The sequence below is a fragment of the Lygodium microphyllum genome, chromosome 25 (genome assembly GCF_053477565.2).
Source record: "Lygodium microphyllum isolate KBCC chromosome 25, Lygodium_microphyllum_v1.1.10, whole genome shotgun sequence".
Taxonomy (NCBI): Eukaryota; Viridiplantae; Streptophyta; class Polypodiopsida; order Schizaeales; family Lygodiaceae; genus Lygodium; species Lygodium microphyllum.
In genome coordinates this window covers 69,983,697-70,003,501 of record NC_141159.1, presented here as the reverse complement: position 1 = coordinate 70,003,501, position 19,805 = coordinate 69,983,697, and the positions used below count along the sequence as shown (strand labels likewise).

Genomic DNA, 19,805 nt, shown 5'->3' with positions numbered 1-19,805 from the left:
ACAGGTGGCGACTGATGGTAGCACAGTGTGTTGGCAAGCGTGAGGCAAGCGGCAGGTTTGAGCAAGCGAGCGGCACCTGTCGAAGCTACTGGAGCAGGTCGCAAGCGGCTAAAGACTGGGCGGCGCTAACTAACAGCGTCCAGGTGCAAGGAGTTAGGGGCAGGGCAGCGTTGAGGCCCTACAGGTAGCATAGGGTGTTGGACAGTTGGCAGTGACCCCTAGAAGCAGTGTCGAGAACTAGCAGATGCTTGTGGCGCTGGTGAAGGCGGAGGTACTCCGTGCTAGGGCGCTGGCGGTGCAGACCAACATGCTGGGCTGAATGAAGCTTCTTCGGGCAACTGGGGACTGGCTTTTGGTGGCTAGTGGTGGACCTGGTGGTGAGTCAGACTGCTGAAGCTCGAGTAGGACGATGGAGTGCTAACTAAGCTGAACTCAGCTCTGATACCAAATGTAAGAACAGGAAGAGATCGAAGCTCAGCTGAGAGTGGAGTAGACAGTGTAGAGTATGAGAGCACGACACCCAATGCAAAATCTGAAGTGTGAGGTGCAAGTACAAAGTATAACCCTTCAACCTTAGGGTTGTAAGAGAGTGTTCACACCCAAAGTGTGTGAAACACGATAAGTGCCTAAAACTGTGTAACATAGGCACATAAAATAAAAGGAATAAATTTGGGAAAAAAAAACCTCTCATACGAAGAGTAAAAAGTGCCCCAGTGTCCTACTGAAGATCACCGATACTCTTGTGTGAGCATAGGCGTGAGTCAAACCCAACAGGTTCCATTTGTGTAAGTATTGGGTAAAACTCAAGGGGCAATTGGTCCAAATTGCTTGTGGATTGTTTGTATAGCAAGAGGTTTTTGGATTCGCAAAGGAGATTGTGGAATCTCAACTTGTACTCAATCCATCAGCAATTAAAGTTAAAGAAATACCGAAAGGGGTATCAGTTTTGGGGCCAAACAGGTGTCTATTGTCCAAGATTGTTAAGGTAATTTATGCTCAGTTATTAATTGCTGTAATTAAGTGCTTGATCAAGTTTTACCACTCCCTCCAAGAAGGAAGGCTAGTTTCATACAATACCACCAAAGTAACCAGCATTCAAATGACCAGCCACAATGCCTCCAATCTTCCTCTATCCAAAGATGCTAGGGTGATGATGGTACAAGAGGAGGAGTGGAGTGAAACATATATAGCCTATCATGGAGCTGACAACCGAGAGGATCAGGTCAGCTTGTGTGAATAGTTGCCCAATGGTCTAATGTGGTGCCTACTAAAAACTCATGAAATGCACATAAATACTATGCCTAATAACCATGATATGTATAAAACTAACAAATCCAAGTGGTGGCTTGTGACTAACCATTCACATACATCAAAGTCTGTCAAGCCAAGTTTCATATCAGATACAATGTACTAAAATCTAAGGTAGACAAAATACCCCAGAATAGCATGTTTATACCTTTGACACTCTAGATCCCAATAATTTATTGTTCAAATGTTTGAAATCAGGATAATATAAATTATGTATCTTGAAAAGTTTCATACCTTGATGGAAAAACACAAGACCCATGACCTGCACAACATACCAAAAAGTATGCTTAATTTACAAAATGTAATTTTTGTATACAATTAATAACAAAACTTCACTACCTACATATAGATAGTGAGTTGCTTCAAACAAAATGAGAATGGTACTTACACCTAGCCTAAAACAACTTTACTTGGGCATAGAGGTACCCTAACTTTAGCATTGATAATTGAACCATCTTATGAAGCTATATTTTCCTCAAAATGCTACCTATCAGAAACAATTCCTTGTTGTACATAACATACAAGTTAATTGTAGTTGCTACAAATAAAAAATGTCAATTCATGAGTTGTCTCTGAGTTCATTGTTCTTTCCTGTTCATTGTTCCTTGTGCTGTGTTTCGTGCTGTACTCTCACATCGTATCACACATCTAGATCTCCAGATCCCACTGCTTTATCTGCTGTGTTTTGGGCTATTTGCAGGTGCTGAACTTTTTCGTTTTGACTATCCAGAGCTGCTGAACCTTGCATTTCATCCTCTATGCACCTCATCTATAGCTGGGCAGCCCAATTTACTGCTGAGTGGCCTGTTTGATAGCTGATGGCAGCATATGGCAACTGCTGCCACCTTGTGTTTTTGAGCCGCCTCAACTGACATTTTTGCTTTCTTGGCTGGCATTTGGGTCGAAAAGCTGGCTTTGCTCTGAGTTGACCGATATTTTGACCTTTGATGCTGATGTTTCCTGTCCTCTGATGTTTGATTGTTTTGACAAAAAAATTGGCTGTTGTATGCCGATGACTGCTGCTCCTAATGTTCTTATACGTCACGTGCTGACTCATGATGGCTCAACTACACCATCTTCAAATCCTCTAATGTTTTCTCAAGCTACTCCTACAATGGGGGCTCTGTTGAGGAATTAAAGTCTTGATTTGAAAGACAACACTCCATCCGCTATCTTTTCTTCTAGGGATCATTCACAAAGGCCACCTCTTCTTTGTCTCATATTCCTAGGTACATCTCAATTGGAACATTCCGCTGCCATGACTAATCACCTCTTAGTTGAGGAAAGACTATCCACTCCAAAAGTATCTGAAAGTTCAAATTCTTCGTAATCAAGCCCAATGGCAAGGGTCATAAAGTCCATTTTTATGTGAATTTGATTACGTCTATACCGCAACTTCAACCATGTAGGGACTGATTGTAAGTCACCTAGGAGACACATTTCGGTACCAGTATGGATTAGAAGAAAACTCTATGATTAGAGATGTTTCACAAAGTAATCCTTTATCTTATGTTTCATTTGAGTTTGAGTTATGGTGCTTCACATTTCCCGTCCTTCCCTCCCACTTTCACTTTGTATTTGGATTCATCTACATCCAATCTAGACCCCTATTTAGACCCCGACAGCTATGTAGGCAAGGGGGGGATGTCATCATGAGACACGAGATATGAGCTACTAGAGCCCCGCCTCACATATGTCTGCAATCCACTCGAACCACCCCTCCTCGATGTTGGGGGGCACCAAATGACCATACCCCTGCTACCACTTACTCCAACTCCTCGCCCACGAGCACACTGACTATGAGTGTCACAAGTATCTGCTACTATAGCTCTCTATAGAGCTTTGCAAAAATCATCTCCTTCTCCTTGTCCACCACGTGACATACACTCAGAAGAGTGTTGCCCATCAACTTGAATGTATCAACATTCACCTACACAACGCACATAAGATTGTAAATGCTAAAGTCTAAATTTTAGAGTATAAACTTCAAAAACAAATTTTAAGTTTTATAGTTAAGTGTTTAAACTTTAGCCACTCTAACTATTGTGTGTTAAGCCCATTGTGAATCTTCATATCTTCATGTGAATGAGACAATCGGCACTCCAATTTCTCTCACATGCACCTAAGTAGCAATCCTAGGCAAGGACCCTCATGGCTAAGGGGACTAAAGGGTCTCCAATTCGTATCCAAAGTTTTGCCACAAAAATAAAGGCTTCACAAGTGACTCTCTCCTCCAACAAGTGGGAGCAGCAAAAGCCACATGCCCTCTCTGATCTGCATAGTATCCTAGCTCCTCCAACAGTGCATTGTGGTCATCCACACAGACCACATGAGTCAAATAAGCAAGTTGATCTGCAAAGAGCTCTCTATCATTCATGACTGCCGATGACTTGTAGGTCGGATGTACTAATGCAGCAAAACCATGGATGGGCTTATGCATCCCATGTGCACGCTGTGTCTCTCTAATCACTATACAAGCACGTGCTTCCACCAATGCCGCTCTAAAGAAGTGAATAAGAAGGCCCATGGTAGACCCCTCGTAATCACTCACACGACAACGACATGGACTTTCTACCAAAACTACTCATTAAGGCACAAGCACTACATGGCTTTGGCCTCCTCTGTCTCATGCTCATCCCACTCATTCCATAGAGTGAACACCAATGTCTGGCGCAAGGCAGACTACACCTCATAGAGGCACTCTAGCAATAACCACATATAAGCAAACTGAGTTGAAGAAGGTGACGACTGATATGGCTTTGCAGGCCACCCTCTTCACCCACTTAAGCTTCTAAATGTCCTCCATGAGCAAATGACTTGCACATGGAATCCACACGATCGTGGGAAACTCGGACTCAAGCAAACAGCCCATGTGCCGACAATTCGATGCATTGTTGGTAACAACTTGCACCACATTCAAGGGGCCTATCTACAACCACAGTTTACAAATTACAAGTAACAATACTTGGAGGTTAGAGAGAGAAATTGAAAGTTAAGGGTTTTAAGTTTCAATGTCCGCAAGTCATTGCCATTCTATAAGAAAGGCAACCAATCCATACACAAGACCGGGAGCTTGAGAGAGAGAGGATTGTCTCTCCAGTGCCACATGAGCATCCACTCTTTGTCTTTTACTGGAGCCGGATGCAGATGTGAACCCCATTACCAACAATGATAGAGGCCTCTCCCACATCAATTAAAGATATGCCCACATTCGATGCTTCCTCATTAGTAGACAAAGGAGTTGGTGCTGATAAGCCACTTCCTCCTCCTCTTGTGGATCCCTCTCTCATCTTGGCGAGAATCTCATCTGCAATGTTTTGAGGAATCTCCTTGCATGGAGCAACTTGCCTCCCCGTCTTCGAAAGATATTGGAGAAGCTGGGTTGCACCACTTGTATAGTACTTCCCGCAATACTTGCATGTCCAATGTGGGATTTTGGATTTTGTTGTGTCCCTCTCCACATGGATCGCATGCAAATTGAAGGCCTTGTGCTTCTTACGAGTCATGGTGTCGATGACGGATGGAAAGGCCTGGGGGAGAGTGTGCATAGCTGAAAAAGGGAGTGAGATGAGGTATCCAAGGTTTCTATCCCTCCCAAAAGTGCCACGCAAGAGAAACGCACAGGTGAAGAGCACACACAGGACGCAAGGAGATATGGTAGACATAGTGGCCAGAAACAGCCCGTTTTTTCATACGAAACCATACGAAGATCAGGTTCGTACAATGTACAGAGGAAACTATGGGAAAAGTATATTGCATTGGAATTTCCATAAGGCATTACAGTCACAACATTGCGCATTGTTGTCCAACCATGCTACATGCCCTAAACCTGTACAAAATTTCAAAGCAACATGCATATACATAACATAAAACTGAAAATCAATCCAAAACTATTGCTAGAAATGGATTCATAACTCGTGTTTCTCAATTGTTATAACTTCAAAACCACGGTAAAGCATATTCTCAGTATTAACCGTGGCTAAAACTATCAATGGCATTTACTAACATGCTATTGTCCATGGAACAGCTGTAAATCATTCAAAACTGGCATAATCTGATCATAAATTGATCATTTACTCATCTGGGAACTAATCACGAATTGCTACAAATGTGATCTCGAACTTATCACAAACTCATTGCAAAAACTGACCAGCAATCAATGCAAAAACTGATGTAAAACTAATCCCAAAAGTGGTCATAAACAGTTCTCAAACTGGTAAAAACTAAGCTGAAACTTATCAGAACTTTTGTTCCAAAATTGAGGCAAAAGCTCATGCCAAACTGATCATGAACTAATCCAAAAGTATAGTTCCAATGCCCGGGTAAAACTCATACTCATCTGCATACATCTCACAATAACTAGTACACTGAGTAGTGACCTCATGGCAAACATATTGTCAGCACAATACCTTGGATGCATGCTGAATACATCTAAGATCCGCTATATACGAGAGCTATCCACAACTGGCGGAGTGAAAGTGCTATCTTGCCCTTGAGCATCAGGCAATACTCTGGACTCCTTGCTTTGCTGAACTTGGTGAACTAAAGTTGGCTCTAGCTGAAAGGCATCTAGGTAAAGCTACAACAACAGAGGATGGTCTGCCAAGTCATCATCTTCCATCCACTTTGCATCTATTGGTGAAACAATGTTGAAACTTTACCAAGAAGCCTTTGGAAACTTTACCTCTACTTTACTTTCCCTGAACATCCACTAGGTTGTATGCCTTTCTTCCCCTTAAGCATTGCGATGCTTTATACTTTTACATTGTTGCAATTCAACATAACTAATATGCAACATTGCATCCAATCAACTAGCCCCTCATGTGTATCTAACATGCTATGAGCACCAAATGCATTAGGCACCATTTTTACTTGTATACTTTGAACCATTGCAATGTGATTGTGCATGGGAATTTTCATACTACCAACCATACCAAGATACATTTTCCCATACATGGCATGCATTACCAGTTGCATTTTTCCTCATAACCAACACTATACAAAGCATTTGCAGGACCCGCATTAATACCATGAGTCCCAAACATAGTGGACTGCATATATGCATTGCCAAACTTGCCACCTTGTGCCCCAGCATCATGCTAACATTGTTATACTATGAAAACACCATATGCTAATAGTTCTAGCTTTGAGTTAGGGTTTTCAAAATATGATATAAAGCAAACACTATTATAGGGGAACATGTATGTTTGTTGTTAAGATTCTAGATTTATTGTAGAGGCTTCCATTTGAATTTTAGTAGAGAGAACTAGGTTTGGTTCATGGATATCCTGATTTAGGCCTAAATGGCAAAAGATAGAAGTATCTACAACCACCACCCCCACCACACTCCCATTGTCTACAAACTACGACGACTATGTTCAGGAACTCTTATCATAGCTTAAGAGAGCAAAAAAAGAAAAAAAACTAGTTGTCGCTAAGTTAGGGGCTAAAAAGGAGACTATGGCAGCCTCTCAAGTAGAAAGAACCCACCAAGTGGCCATACCAGTCATACCTTGATACGTTGGGCCTTGCACACCTCGCATTGGTTGTTGCACATACCATAAGGAGTTGTATCATACACCTCCATATGCGGTCCCAAGCCCACCATAGCATGGAAACTAGTGCCATGGCCCACCACCAAAGTATCATGGCTGCCTCATCATTGCATACATGCCTTGCTGTCCAAAAAGCATTGAATTGATACTTCCAAGTTGGCCTTGCATATGCATCAATTGCCCCACTAGCATCATTTGCTTATACTCACTACCCACATTTGGAACATCATGTTGTTGTATTGGCTCTTCCTTTTGCTGTCCCAAAGCTCTCGAAGATGATTTTCTCTTCTTGCCTTTGCTACACTCCTTTAAGTGTTCAAAAAGGACATAACTTGAGGATCATTCGCAAATTGCACAAACATTTCAGTTGCTATCCTTAGTTGTCTTTAAACTGGCCATCAAATTCCTCTTCCTCTTACTGATAATCAGCTTCTAAAGGCCTAGAAGGACCCACATTTAGGTCTAAACCAACATTACCAACTTCTTGGGCCTTGTCCAAGGTCTGGCATTGTATTTCCTTCATTCCCATGTGAATTTTCATACTGAGAGACATGCATCATCACTACTTGATTGCATCACACTATATGAAGACATATGGATGTAATTTCTCAACGGAAAGCAAAAATCAGCACTATCACAAAGCTTTGGCTTGCAATCAGGTGCCTCAAGGCCACCAAATCAAGGGATTGAGTAGTATCCTAGCAATGGAACCATGAAACCAGACTTCCTTCTTGGAAAGGATAGTAATTCCCTAATTTTAGCACTTAATTACAGCAATCAATTGACGAACACAACTTAAAATGCACAAATTACCTTAATAATCTCAGACATTCGACACCCTATTGGTCCCAAAACTGGGGCCCTTTCGGTATTTCTTTAACTTGATTGCTAATGGAATGAGTACAACCTAAGATTTACAATCTCCTTTGCTGTTCCAAAAGCCTTTTTGCTATAGCAACAATCAGCAATCAAGTCGGGCCAATCACCCCTTGATTTTTTACCCAAAACTTGCGCAAAATGGAGCCTCCAACAACTGGCCAAATGCTGCTCCAAATTACAATGAATGGACTGGCATCTGAATTCCCTAACAATTACACAAATTTCGGGTGCTAAATTTAGTGTACAATGCCTTCACTAATTGGCACGGGTCCCAAGGTGGCTCTCAAACCCTAATTTTTGCAAAAATTTAGGGTTTACAGTAGAGATCTCTCTGTTGTCCACCAAATTTGACTGAATTCTGATCCAAAAGGCTGAGAAATGCTGAGATTGATTGAGCACAAGTTGGAGAAGGTAAGAGAATGCCAGAAGAGAGAAATTCAGGAATTTTTCATGAGAAAGGCCTAAAATCTGATTATTGCCTATACCAAACAGCATTTAATGCTATCGCCAGTTGCCAGGAGGGCCCAAATTGCTATCACCAGCTCCAAGCTGCTGTCACCAACTCTAGGAAGCCTCAAAATTGCTGTTGCCTGCTGTAGATTGATCTTTTCTTGCCCCTGGCCACCTTAGAAGGTCCTCCAATGGCTAGAGATCAAACTAGCAACATCTCCTCCCTCTCTCTTGCAAGCTGAAATGCATTGCATGCCTCTCTCCAACCTCCAAATACATTTTTCAGTTTGCATGTGCATTTTTGCCAAGTGGCAACCTTCTGACCCATTTTCCAACATTATCTGGCCATTAATTAATTTCCAGAATTAAATAATTCTGAAAATTAAATTCAACCCTTTTGACCTTGCTCAAAATTGAATGTGCCGCTCCATAATTTAATTGGCTACGCGATTTGCAACCTAAAATGATTCCCCACCTCTCTTGGTCCTTAGATTGGCATTAATTCATTCATTAATACCAGTCCCTAGTGTCATCGCTCACACTTATTGGTCAAACAACTATCCTAGGGTCAAATTTGATTCCAACTAACCAATAAAACCCAATCGGCATTACTTATCACAACTTTTGCCTTCTAAACCCACCACATACTCAAGGTCCTTGGCCTATTACCATGAAATAACTACCATATACATCACATGTGCTAAACAACCTTGCACATTTGATTAATAATTTAAGCAAATGTTATCAGCAAGATTAAAGCATCTCAGAATCTCACATCCTCATGATAGGTAAAGTCCAATCATCACAAAGACCCTTCTAATATTACTTGCCTAAAAAGAAAAGATTTCATACCTTTTGCAAAAGCCAGGCCGTACAGATTACACTTGTCGCTCAAAGGCCAAGGATATTAGACCCACACCAAAAGTTACATCATCCACAGCTAAGGGTATTTTACCCACACCAAAGCTGAATCCAATCCCCATCCATTTCCAAACCAACCTTGGCCTTTCGGCAGTGGTAGTGCCACTCTAACGTATTTGAGATAAGGTCTTCCCCGAGGAGGTACCGCAATTTCTCCATCCCCTAGCATCCATGTTCATCCATGGTTGGCCACTAGTGCATTGAATCCTAGATCTCCCCCTCAATCCATGTGTCATGGCATCTCTACCTTGTTCGATCATTTCCTTTCCCTAGGCTAGTTTTTTAGGTATCCTACATCATCCTTAGGAACCTCATGCTAGTTAGACTCAATTTCCTTTAGGCTTAGCCGTACATTCACTTTTTTAATTTACTTCTACTACATTATACACTCACTTGGCTTTATTTTTTACTTGGCACAATATCCAGAGCATCTCAATATGAAACATCTGGTATACAAGTTTCGTTTTCAGATTTTTTTATGCTAGGTTTTGTATTTCAGCTCAGGACTAACAATGTAGATATTTACCAATTCTAACTAGGCTAAAGGGTTGATTTTTCAGCTCTTGTGATTTTTCAGCTCTTGCCTTGATGACTATTACCACTATCAATATGGAGATAGAGATAGTATCTTCTCTAACGAGATTAGAGCATCCTTTTCCCTTATCTTGGCACCCGTCTTTCTTTCCTTTCAGCTAAGGTGTTTTTCTAATTTACCATCATTTACTACACTACTAGTTTATTTCTTTTTCATGTTAGGTGGACTACTACTTTGGTGGTTGTGCCTACAACACTTGTCAGTATTGGAACCATCTTCTGAGATCGAGTATGGGCACATCCCGATTGCCTTAGTGGCTAACTCTTCCCCTACTGTTCCAATTGCATGGTGAACTACTATTTTGGCAATTCTCGACTAGCATCGAGCCCTCTCCCTCTCCCAAGGATGAGATTTGAGCTTGCCTACACCACTTAGTTAGCACTAGAGCCCTCTCCCAAGATTGAGCGCGGACACATTTTGTGTTTCCTAATGGTTGATTCTCCTTTGGTTCCTCCAACTAAGGGACGTCAGGTCTACCTTCATCATCAACTTCATCCTTCATCATGGTTTTCAACACCACAAATACTAATATCAGATTTCTCTTCCTCCTTTGGAATTGACATCCATAGTTCTCTCTACGTACATCCAAGAAGCTGGATGGGACAAACTACCCTCTATGGTCTTGCAAAGTCGAGTGCATCCTTAACACTTGCAAACTTTGTGATCTTATTGCAGTCCCTTTACCCCAACCCACTATGGATTCCCGTGTTGGAGCAACCTTGAACTCAACAACTTTATGGGATCAGCTGAATGTCAGAGCCCACTCTTTTCTCTTTTTAAGTTGTGCAAATTCTATGCTCATGCATGTAAGACATATATGCACCACCACAAAGGTTTGGAAGAGATTAGCAATGCTCTATTAAATCCAAATATTTGGACATCAACTATCTCTTGAGTTGAAGCTATGATAGCTCTCGCAGATTCCCCTATGACAAGGGATCACATCAACAAGATGGAGGAGATTTTGAATGAGCTTATATCCCTTGGTAACAACATTCATTTGGAGAACCTAGCTTGTGACACTTCTCTCACATCTCTTGTCATCACAAACCTATGATGTGTCTACACCAGTTTTCTCACCTCTCGTACATAAGAGAGACTCACTCGAGAGGTGCTAGTCCCATTGGTACTTGGGCAAGATGTGTGAAGATATGCTAGGGTATACATAAAGAAAACATAAAAAGTACAACCACGAATACAACACAATAACTTAAACGGTAACACAATAATCACAAACTCTAAACAAAAACTCAAAATTTAAACTCAAAACGCAAAAACACAAACACAGACAAAGAAAGGAGAGAACTCTAAACATGATTGGAAGAGAGTATAAAATGCTCAAGGGTAGAGCTGTCCTGCTATAACCACTAGTTGAAGCTGAGATAAGGCTGAAAGTGGAAGGGCAGCAAGCTGGAAACCAAAATGTAGCAGTCTCTAGGGCTGAAATTGGTAAACACAGCAATGCAACGACCTGAAAATGATGGCAACCAATCACCAAAGGCTGCAGGAATCTAGGCAACAGCATAGGAAGGTGAAGACGATGCTAATTGGGCCTACACTATGGTAAACACAAGCTGTATGATGCTCAGGAAGAGGCCCAACAGCACCACAATAACAATGGACAAGGAGCCAAGCATTGGCGATTACATGGCAATAGTTGCAATGGGTAGACAAACACTAGAGGGAGAGTTGATGGTTGAAACCTACAAGACAAGGTATGAGATCGAATGGTGGGCAACCTATCTATTTATAGATGTAGAAGGATCCTCCCAAATTAGGGCTTTGCTTATGCGACATAAACTCTCTAGGATCGCACACCGTTTATTGAAACTTTTGGTAATTTACATGTTTAGAGCCGTTTTGAAGAGCTGATCAATTTGTGATGCATTTTTAGCTCAACATCCCCTCTTGGGCCCAAGACTAGAACCAAGAAGGGACTGGAAGAAAAGCTCAAGCCCATTTTTACTCCAAGGCATCCCACCCCAAAGCAACCATCAATGCCTCTCTCTCTCTCTCTCTCTCTCTCTCTCTCTCTCTCTCTCTCTATCCATTTCCAACAAATGCAGCAATAAGCCATGCAATGCATAACTAGATGCCAGCCAAAACACAGCAGCTCCTCCTAATGATGGTAATGTGATGGGGAGCAACAGCAGGCAGAAGCAAAAATGCAGTCTACAAGGCATTGTAGGATGATGTGGCAGCCTTTGTGCAGGCAATGACAGCAAAGTGCAGGTGTCCTCCTGGCAACACAATGAACAGCAGCTCAAACACAAGAGCACTCTAAGTGGGCAGCAAGAAGAATATGATGGCAATCGCAACAAGAGCACATCAACTCGAAATCTAGAGATGAGAGCAATAATGATGAGGGATGTGTGAGAGTGTGCAACTGAAGAGAAACACAAACACATAGAGAAGCAAAGAGAGAGAGAGAGAGAGAGAGAGAGAGAGAGAGAGAGAGTAGAAGATGAGGGAAGAATACTACACTAACTGAAGAAGAATGCTAATACAATGATGATGGACTGATTAGTCCCTACATGCAGCCCAAAGCATCAGAGGGCACCAGATCAAGCTGATGACGATGGCAGCACCAAGTATGGAGTGTGGAGTGTCGGAGTGTCAGAGTGTGCACCTCATGTAGAAGGAAATGCCAAAAAATTTAGGGGACACCCCAAAAAAATCCCAGATGACAAAGACAATGTCTCGCAAGTGTAGGTAGACTATGAAAAGGAGTAATTGGCCTAGGAATGCACACAAGAAGTTGGCAAATAAAGAAAGTGCACCTAAACTGCCAGAGCTCCTATGTCTCCGTCAAACTCTGACAGGAGCTCACAACCAGGAGATGACAGGCTGACATGACTACCACACCACAAGCAGGCTAACATCCCCTCTCAGATCCTAGGAGTATCAAAAGACCCAACAACCTCATGTGATGAAGCATAGAAGCCTTGGACAAAGGCTTCGTGAAGAGATCAACTACATTGTCCTCCACGGGATAGTAGGTCACTGCCATCTCGGAATCCATGATCTGCTCTCAAACATAGTGGTAATGAACCTCGATGTGCTTCGTGTGAAGATGAAACACAAGGTACTTGGCCAGAGCTAGAGCACTTTGATTGTCCACACGTAGCTCTATAGGTCCTGGCTGAGGAAAGCCAAGCTCTGCCAACATGCGGCGAAGATAAAGCACCTCCATAGCTGTAGAACATAAGGCACAATACTCTGCCTCTATGGAAGAAAGGGCCACGATAGGCTGCTTCTTGCTTCTCCAAGAAATAACACCTAAGCCAAGGGAGAAGGCATAACCTGTAGTGGAACTCCATGAATCCACATCACCTACCCAATCAGAATCACAACTAGAGAGAGTAACCCCCTCTCCATACATGATCCCGTAAGATCGAGTCCCTTGTAAATAACGAAGAACACACAAGGCCACACTCCAATGCTCCTAAGTGGGAGTCTTCATGAAAGAAGACAATAGAGCCACAACAAAAGAAATATTTGGCGGATGTGAATAAGCCACATGAGGAACCAATAAGACACTCGTAACAAGTGACATCTGTAAGGGGAACTCTAGCTGCCAAAAGCTTGAACTCTAGGTCGATGGGGCAAATAGGCCGACAATCGACCATACCAAACTCCAAGAGAAGCTCAAAAATGTACCTATGCTGCAAAACAAAAATGCACGATGCCATCTGATAAAATCTGTTTTTCTAGATTTGAATAAAGATATATAACTATGCTTTTGCAAACTCTCATTAATGCTTGGAAGATGCTAGAACAAAGAGTATCCAAAGAATGAGGTAATATAGGATAGACTGATTGCTTGTCTGAGTCAGGGCAATCAGATTTCCCATTTAGGTTGTAAGTGCAATCGACCCGCTGATAGAATTGTCGATTCTATCATGTGTCAAAGGATTTAGCATACACTTCCCCTCCCTCTTTTTTGAAAACCATTGAAGCTTTAAAAAAAAAAGGGCAAATCGATTTTTTCCAAGGTTTTTTGCCGAAAGGTTCTGAGAGATACAATTGATGAAAAGAAAAAGAAAGGTCCTCCTTCCAACAAGCAGGCTTAATACCACATCAACCGGTGTACCATTTTCCAAGGAAGAAGTAAAGGATCCCTAGATCCGTCATGTCAAAATCCTGTCGCAAAATCTCACAAGTATGATCAAACTCCTGAGTATAGCTCCCTATAATGATAAGATCGTCCACATACAAGATGAGCAAAACACACCTGTCACCTGCAACCTAGAAGTATAGGTTGGGATCATAAGTTGGGGGCGATGGAAGCCACTCTGAAGAAAGAAGCGATCAATCCTCTGATACCAAGCTCTGGGAGCCTACTTCAAGCCATAGAGGGCCTTCCACAACCTGTAGACATGGTCCTCCTTCCCCTGCACAAGAAAACCAAGAGGCTAGGAAACATAAATCTCCTCCTCAAGGACAACATTCAAGAAGGCAAACTTTATTTCCATCTGATAAACAGACCAGCAATGGTGGGTGGCAAGAGCCAAAATAACTCAAATTGTAGATATCCAAGTTGTAGGTGCAAAAGTCTCACAATAGTCCAACCCTACCCTCTGAGTAAAACCCTTGACAACAAGTCTAGCTTTGTACTTGTCCAAGACCCCCTTCACACCTATCACCTTTTGCTTTAAAGGCTGCAGAACCAACTCCCAAGTCTGATTATGCTCAATGGAATCAAGCTCCTCCTGCATGGCCTGATGCCAAATATCCTATGCACGAGCCTCCTCAACTGTAGTAGGCTCATGGGCATGAAGAATCTGTTACATAAGAGCATAGTTCACACAAAGCGAACTATTCCACTAGGCTTGTAAGCAAGCTGATCTACGTCTACCTGGAGGAGAAGCAGAAAAGTGAGAAACGCCTGAATCCTACATGAGTTGTTGGTACCACCGGGGAATCCGAATAGGCTCATCCTACTATGAGGGAGACTGTATATCCTCCGATACCTGCAATACACCTATCGGAAGTAGAGACTCCCTCTCACCAAGAAAAGGGATCTCATCATCTAAAGAAGGCTCCCCTACTATTAATGGCTAAGCATCCCTAGAAGACTCCGGAAGGGAGGCAGAAGGAGTGGAAGTATGCGACGAAGTAGAAGTAGTTGCATCCGTCAGAGGTGGTAGGGAAGCCGAAGTAGAGGATAGAGGACGAGGGGGAGGAGCCAAAGACGAAGGAGTGAAAAGAGGCAACCTGGAGGGGAGAGGTGGAACTAAAGGAGGGAGGGTCAGTTAAACGACGAAGAATCACCTACAATAGAACCATCAATAGGATCCTCGAGACTGAAGCCTCATCGAATATCACATCCTTGCTCACCTCAAACTTCCATGTCATTGAATTGTAGAGTCAATAGCTTGACATGGTAGTGTTGTAGCCCACGAAGATAAGCTTCCTTGACTTTGAGTCAAGCCTCGTCTTCCTCTTCTTCTTGTCCACATGGACAAATGCATCACAACCAAAGATACAAAAATGAGATACGGAAGGCTTTCGACCAAAGAAAGGAGTCATGTCCTGTAATGCAAAAGTCGGGGAGTGGTTACAGATGTGAACGCAATAGCCACCACCTCACCCCAAAGGGTATAAAAAAGACCCCGATGCTCTAACATCAATCGGGCCATCTCTAGCATGGTCTAATTCGCACCCTCCACCACACTATTCTGTAAAGGTATACTCCACCCCCGAATGTCATGATCTGTGCAAAGCTAAGAAAGAGATTAGAAGTAAGCTTGCCACCATGATCTACTCATACACCACCAACTTTGGAAGTAGTCTATGTCTCCACAAACACCTTCCACTCGAAGAAATGGGAGTACGTCTCACTCTTGTACTCCAAAAAGAAAGGCCACACATAATGACCAAAATCGTCTAAAATCAACACCAATTTTCAAATACTTGGCCTTCCCAAGGGAGGCCATGCCCATAGGTCCGCAACGGTCGGTGTGAACCAACTCAAGCAAGCTAGAAGCCCTCCTAGTGGCAACATGGGCATGTGGCTGCCTATGCTACTTGCCCCTTAAAACAATCAGGACACAAAGTGTGAATAGAAAGGAAATCAAAAAGTCCCTCCACAATCTTCTTCCAAGAAGCCCGTCTAACCGAATCAAAGTGAAGATGACCACAACAAGCATGCCAAAGCAGCCCAAGCTCATGGGAAGACCACACAGCTAAGTCTGTGAGCGTATAATTCTTGGGAGCTTGTCTAAAGAATGGTACCTGTAGAAGCATCCTCCACTATCACTACATCCGATGTAAAGACCACACGGATACCAAGCCATAGAAGACCATGAATAGATAATAGGTTAAAACCTAAATCCGGTAAATAGAGAACTTTGGCCGAACAAGACTACCTTCTGGGCAATAAAGCAATAGTCCCTACTCCTCAAATGAGAACTGTAGAGTTGTCGCCAATGGTAATGGTTCCCCCTTTGGCACTCCGGTCCTAAAGCCAATCCTGCCTATAGGTCATTGGAGAAGAGGTCCCATTATCAACGAGCCAAGGCTTCTTCCAAGTGGAAGAAGCAAAAGCTCTATCCTCCTCGGCAAATACATGCACAAAGACACACTCTATTGCCACTAGGACAATCTTTGAATCCTTCAAATCCTTCTCCTTTAGCTTCAAATGGGGGTACTTTTTCCAACACTTCTCCTTGAGATGAGCACCCTTCCCACAGTGTAAGCATATGGGCGGCTTCTTATCCTTCTTATCCTCCTACTTCTTGTCCTTGGCATGTACCTTCTTCCCGCCACCTGTACCTACAATAAAAGCCTTGGTGGAACCAGAACCACCGGCTCCAACCTCTCTGAGTCGCTCGTCATGCTCCAAGACAAGTGGTGAAAGCTCTTTCATAAGAGGGTCTCGCGGGTCCTCGATATGGTAAGGCTAGTGTAGAAGATATGGAACCGAGGAGAGAGCAGCTAAGTCGAAAGAATCATAGCCATGTCTTCAGAGAATATCATCAAACCAAGAGATGCAAGCTCACCTCTCATGTGCTCCATCTTCATGATGTGCTTCTTCATGCAGGAGGAATCATCAAGACTAAGCATCCGCAACTTCTTTTCCAGGGAAATCTTGTGGGCAAATGTCTTATGCTAATACAAAGACACAAGCTTCGTCCACACTTCCACCGCGGTCTTCAAACTACGAACATGCACAAGGACAGAATCCTGCAAACTCATAAAAAGAAAGCATCGGACTTGAGAGTTGAGCCAATCCCACAAGGCTACACAATCCATAGAAGTTCCATCTATAGGATCCTCCTTAGGATGGGAAATCGAATCTGAAATGAGCCCAAGAATCGAAGGTGTCAAGTATGCACTTCACCTTACATGACAACAATGAATAGTTCGAACCATCGAGTTTGTCTTCTTTGGGTAATGAAGGTAAGACAGGCACCTACACCAAAGATATCAAGGACGATATCTTCACTGAGAACGAAGCCTTCTGTAAAAAATGAATAGAAGGGGGATAGGTCGGTAACTCCTCATGCCGAATATAAGCACAAGAATCGCCTCTTCGCTCAAAAGAGTCTCTAGAAAGAAGCTCCTCCTCTAAGTCATCAAAGCTTGTGAACTAGTAAGACATCTTTGAACCTACAATCACCCAAAAAGCGGGATTTGACATGTGAAGAAATACCCTAACACAAAAACACAAATAACACCGTACGACAAAGCACAAACTGATAGAAAAACACTGTTAGGGTTAGGATAACTTAGAGACAATGAATACAAAGAATGAATGAAATGATATGACTATTGAATATACAATGCTCATGCAACAAACACACTATGCAATGAACGAATATTGTACCTCAAACTCATGTATCTCAAGGATCAAGGTAGGGGCAATAAGCTGGAGAGAGTGTTGTACTCTGAACAGATCCTGAATCGGAGCAAAGCAACCTCCGCATGTCGAACACTAGCAAACGCAGCCAAGGAAGGCTAGATCCGATGCTGACGGCAATGCATGAGAGAGAAAGACTAAAAACACTAGCTGCAAGAGAGAAAACAGCAAACGCAAGCTGCAGGAGAGAGAGAGAGAGAGAGAGAGAGAGACTAAAAACGCAGGAAAAACCAGCAGCAACAGTCAACATGCTGAAATCAACTCCGAATAGTGTGTGGTAGGCTGGAAAGAGGTGCCAAACTGTTGTAGACAGCAATGGGCAGCTTGGACCGTGATGTTCTCTGCGTTCGGTATGTGGGCAGCAAGCTGAAATACTTGAAATCTACAAAAACGAAGTTTGGGCCCTCCCTAGTGGGTTTATGCTTATGGGATACAAACACTCTCTAGGAAAGCATTTCTTTTTAAATAAACAAGGTTTGTTTCCTAATTAAGCATGTTTTGGGACTGTTTAAGTGAAGCTAATGTATTTTTATCTCAACATCCTCTCTCAGGCCCAACAAGGTGCCATGAGAAGTAGGCTAGCCAAGCCCCTTTTTATTAATTTATCTTTTACCCCAAGGCGTCCCACCCCAAAGCAACTAGAGCATCAAACAAAGGGTGCATGTCGGCTACCCAATGGCCTACTAAGACTACAGAGGTAATGATTATCTTACCAAGGGAGCCCAAGTGACCACCCCAGAGAGGCCAAAGCATTGGACAAAGGGTGCACGTCGGCTGCCTAGTGGCCTACTAAGTCCTACAAAAGCGGATGGAATCAACTATGGGCTTTTTTCTTTTTCTTTTTATCTTTTTTTTTTTTTGAGAGCTTTGTAGTTTTGATAGATTTAACATTAAGTGGGTTTCAAATCAGTTTTCATTCTATTGAGTATCCATGCCCTAAAGGGGAGAGTAATAAGGGACAGTCAAGCCCAAGACTTTCACAAAACAAGCATAATGTCCCTACCAGTACTGGGTGTTGGTGAAGAAAGAAAATGGCTAAGGTATGGGTGACACAAATATAGCAAAGATATAAAGCAAGCAAGCTAGGAAGAACTGCCTTGGAAACTGCCATGTGCAATGCCACGAATATGGTGGATCCAAAGTCGACCACTCCAAAAGACTGACAAGGGATAAGTGAGCACAGATGCATGTTTTACATGAACAGAATGCAATGCAACGGCGCCACTTGGACAGTGCCCTCACAAGGGAATTGTTCATTTACCCAAGTGCCCTTTTATAATCATGTCATTCGGACAGTGTGGATAAAGTTACAAATGTCCATAAGTACAATACAAAAGAATAAATGAATGAATGAATGAATGTGAAAAAACTGTTAAGCATCATCACTATCACTATCAAGAGAAGTAGCCGCCCCCTCTCAAACTAAAAGGAAAAGCAAGAGGGAAGCACCCTCTCCCCGTCAATCTCAAGAAGTAGGGGAGGGTGTACCCAAGCCAAGCTTGGGTAAAAGATACTGAAGAACCGGCTAGTTGACCGCTTTGGTCAAAATGTTATGCAAAATTGTTTGATGAAGGCACAAACTCTAGACGGATGGTGCCTAGTTCAACCTGCTCTCTGAAAAAGAGGAAGTGGACTCCCACATGCCACGTCCGTGGTGTGATGACCGGATTGTTCACAAAGGCAATGGCACTCTAGTTATCGCAATAGACAACAGTGAAAGAGTCACAAGGAAAGTGAAGCTCCGCCAATAACTCCTCAAGTAGATGGCCTCAATGGTGCCATCGAAGAGAGCCTATACTCAGTCTTGGTCGTGGAAGCCGCCGTCGTCTCTTGCTTACGACTAGACCAAGAAATGGAAGCCGTGTCTAAGGTGAAAAGGTAGCCCCCATGGGAACGTCAGGTGTCAGGATCTCTTGCCCAATCAAAATTAGTGTACACCTGCAAGCATAAACTAGAACCATAAGAATAAGTACACCATAAATAATGCAACACATGAAGACATGCAATCCAATGTGACATCCTAGGTACTATGAAATACTAACTAAGAATGTTGACTGAGTAAGCTAAGTCTAGCCTAGTATGAATTAACCAAAGAAGTTTCCCTATTTTATCATTGGGCATATGTGTGTATACATGACACCCGGAGACTCTGAAGTGGGATACGACAAACCAAGAGCCAAAGAATACCTCGTACGCGATCTTCTGAGGAAGAGCCGCAATCGAGTACTGGTTG

General features: G+C 42.8%; 1 protein-coding gene across 1 annotated transcript in view; it reads right to left on the bottom strand.

The window, feature by feature from the left end:
• Nucleotides 1-19,805, bottom strand: part of LOC148014351 (glucan endo-1,3-beta-glucosidase 1-like) — a 44,130-nt gene that overhangs the window by 17,818 nt on the left and 6,507 nt on the right. The window contains exon 3 of the mRNA XM_087666434.1: nucleotides 1,543-1,570. Within this exon, the coding sequence (XP_087522560.1) occupies nucleotides 1,543-1,570 (28 nt within the window). The remainder of the gene's footprint in view (nucleotides 1-1,542; nucleotides 1,571-19,805) is intronic.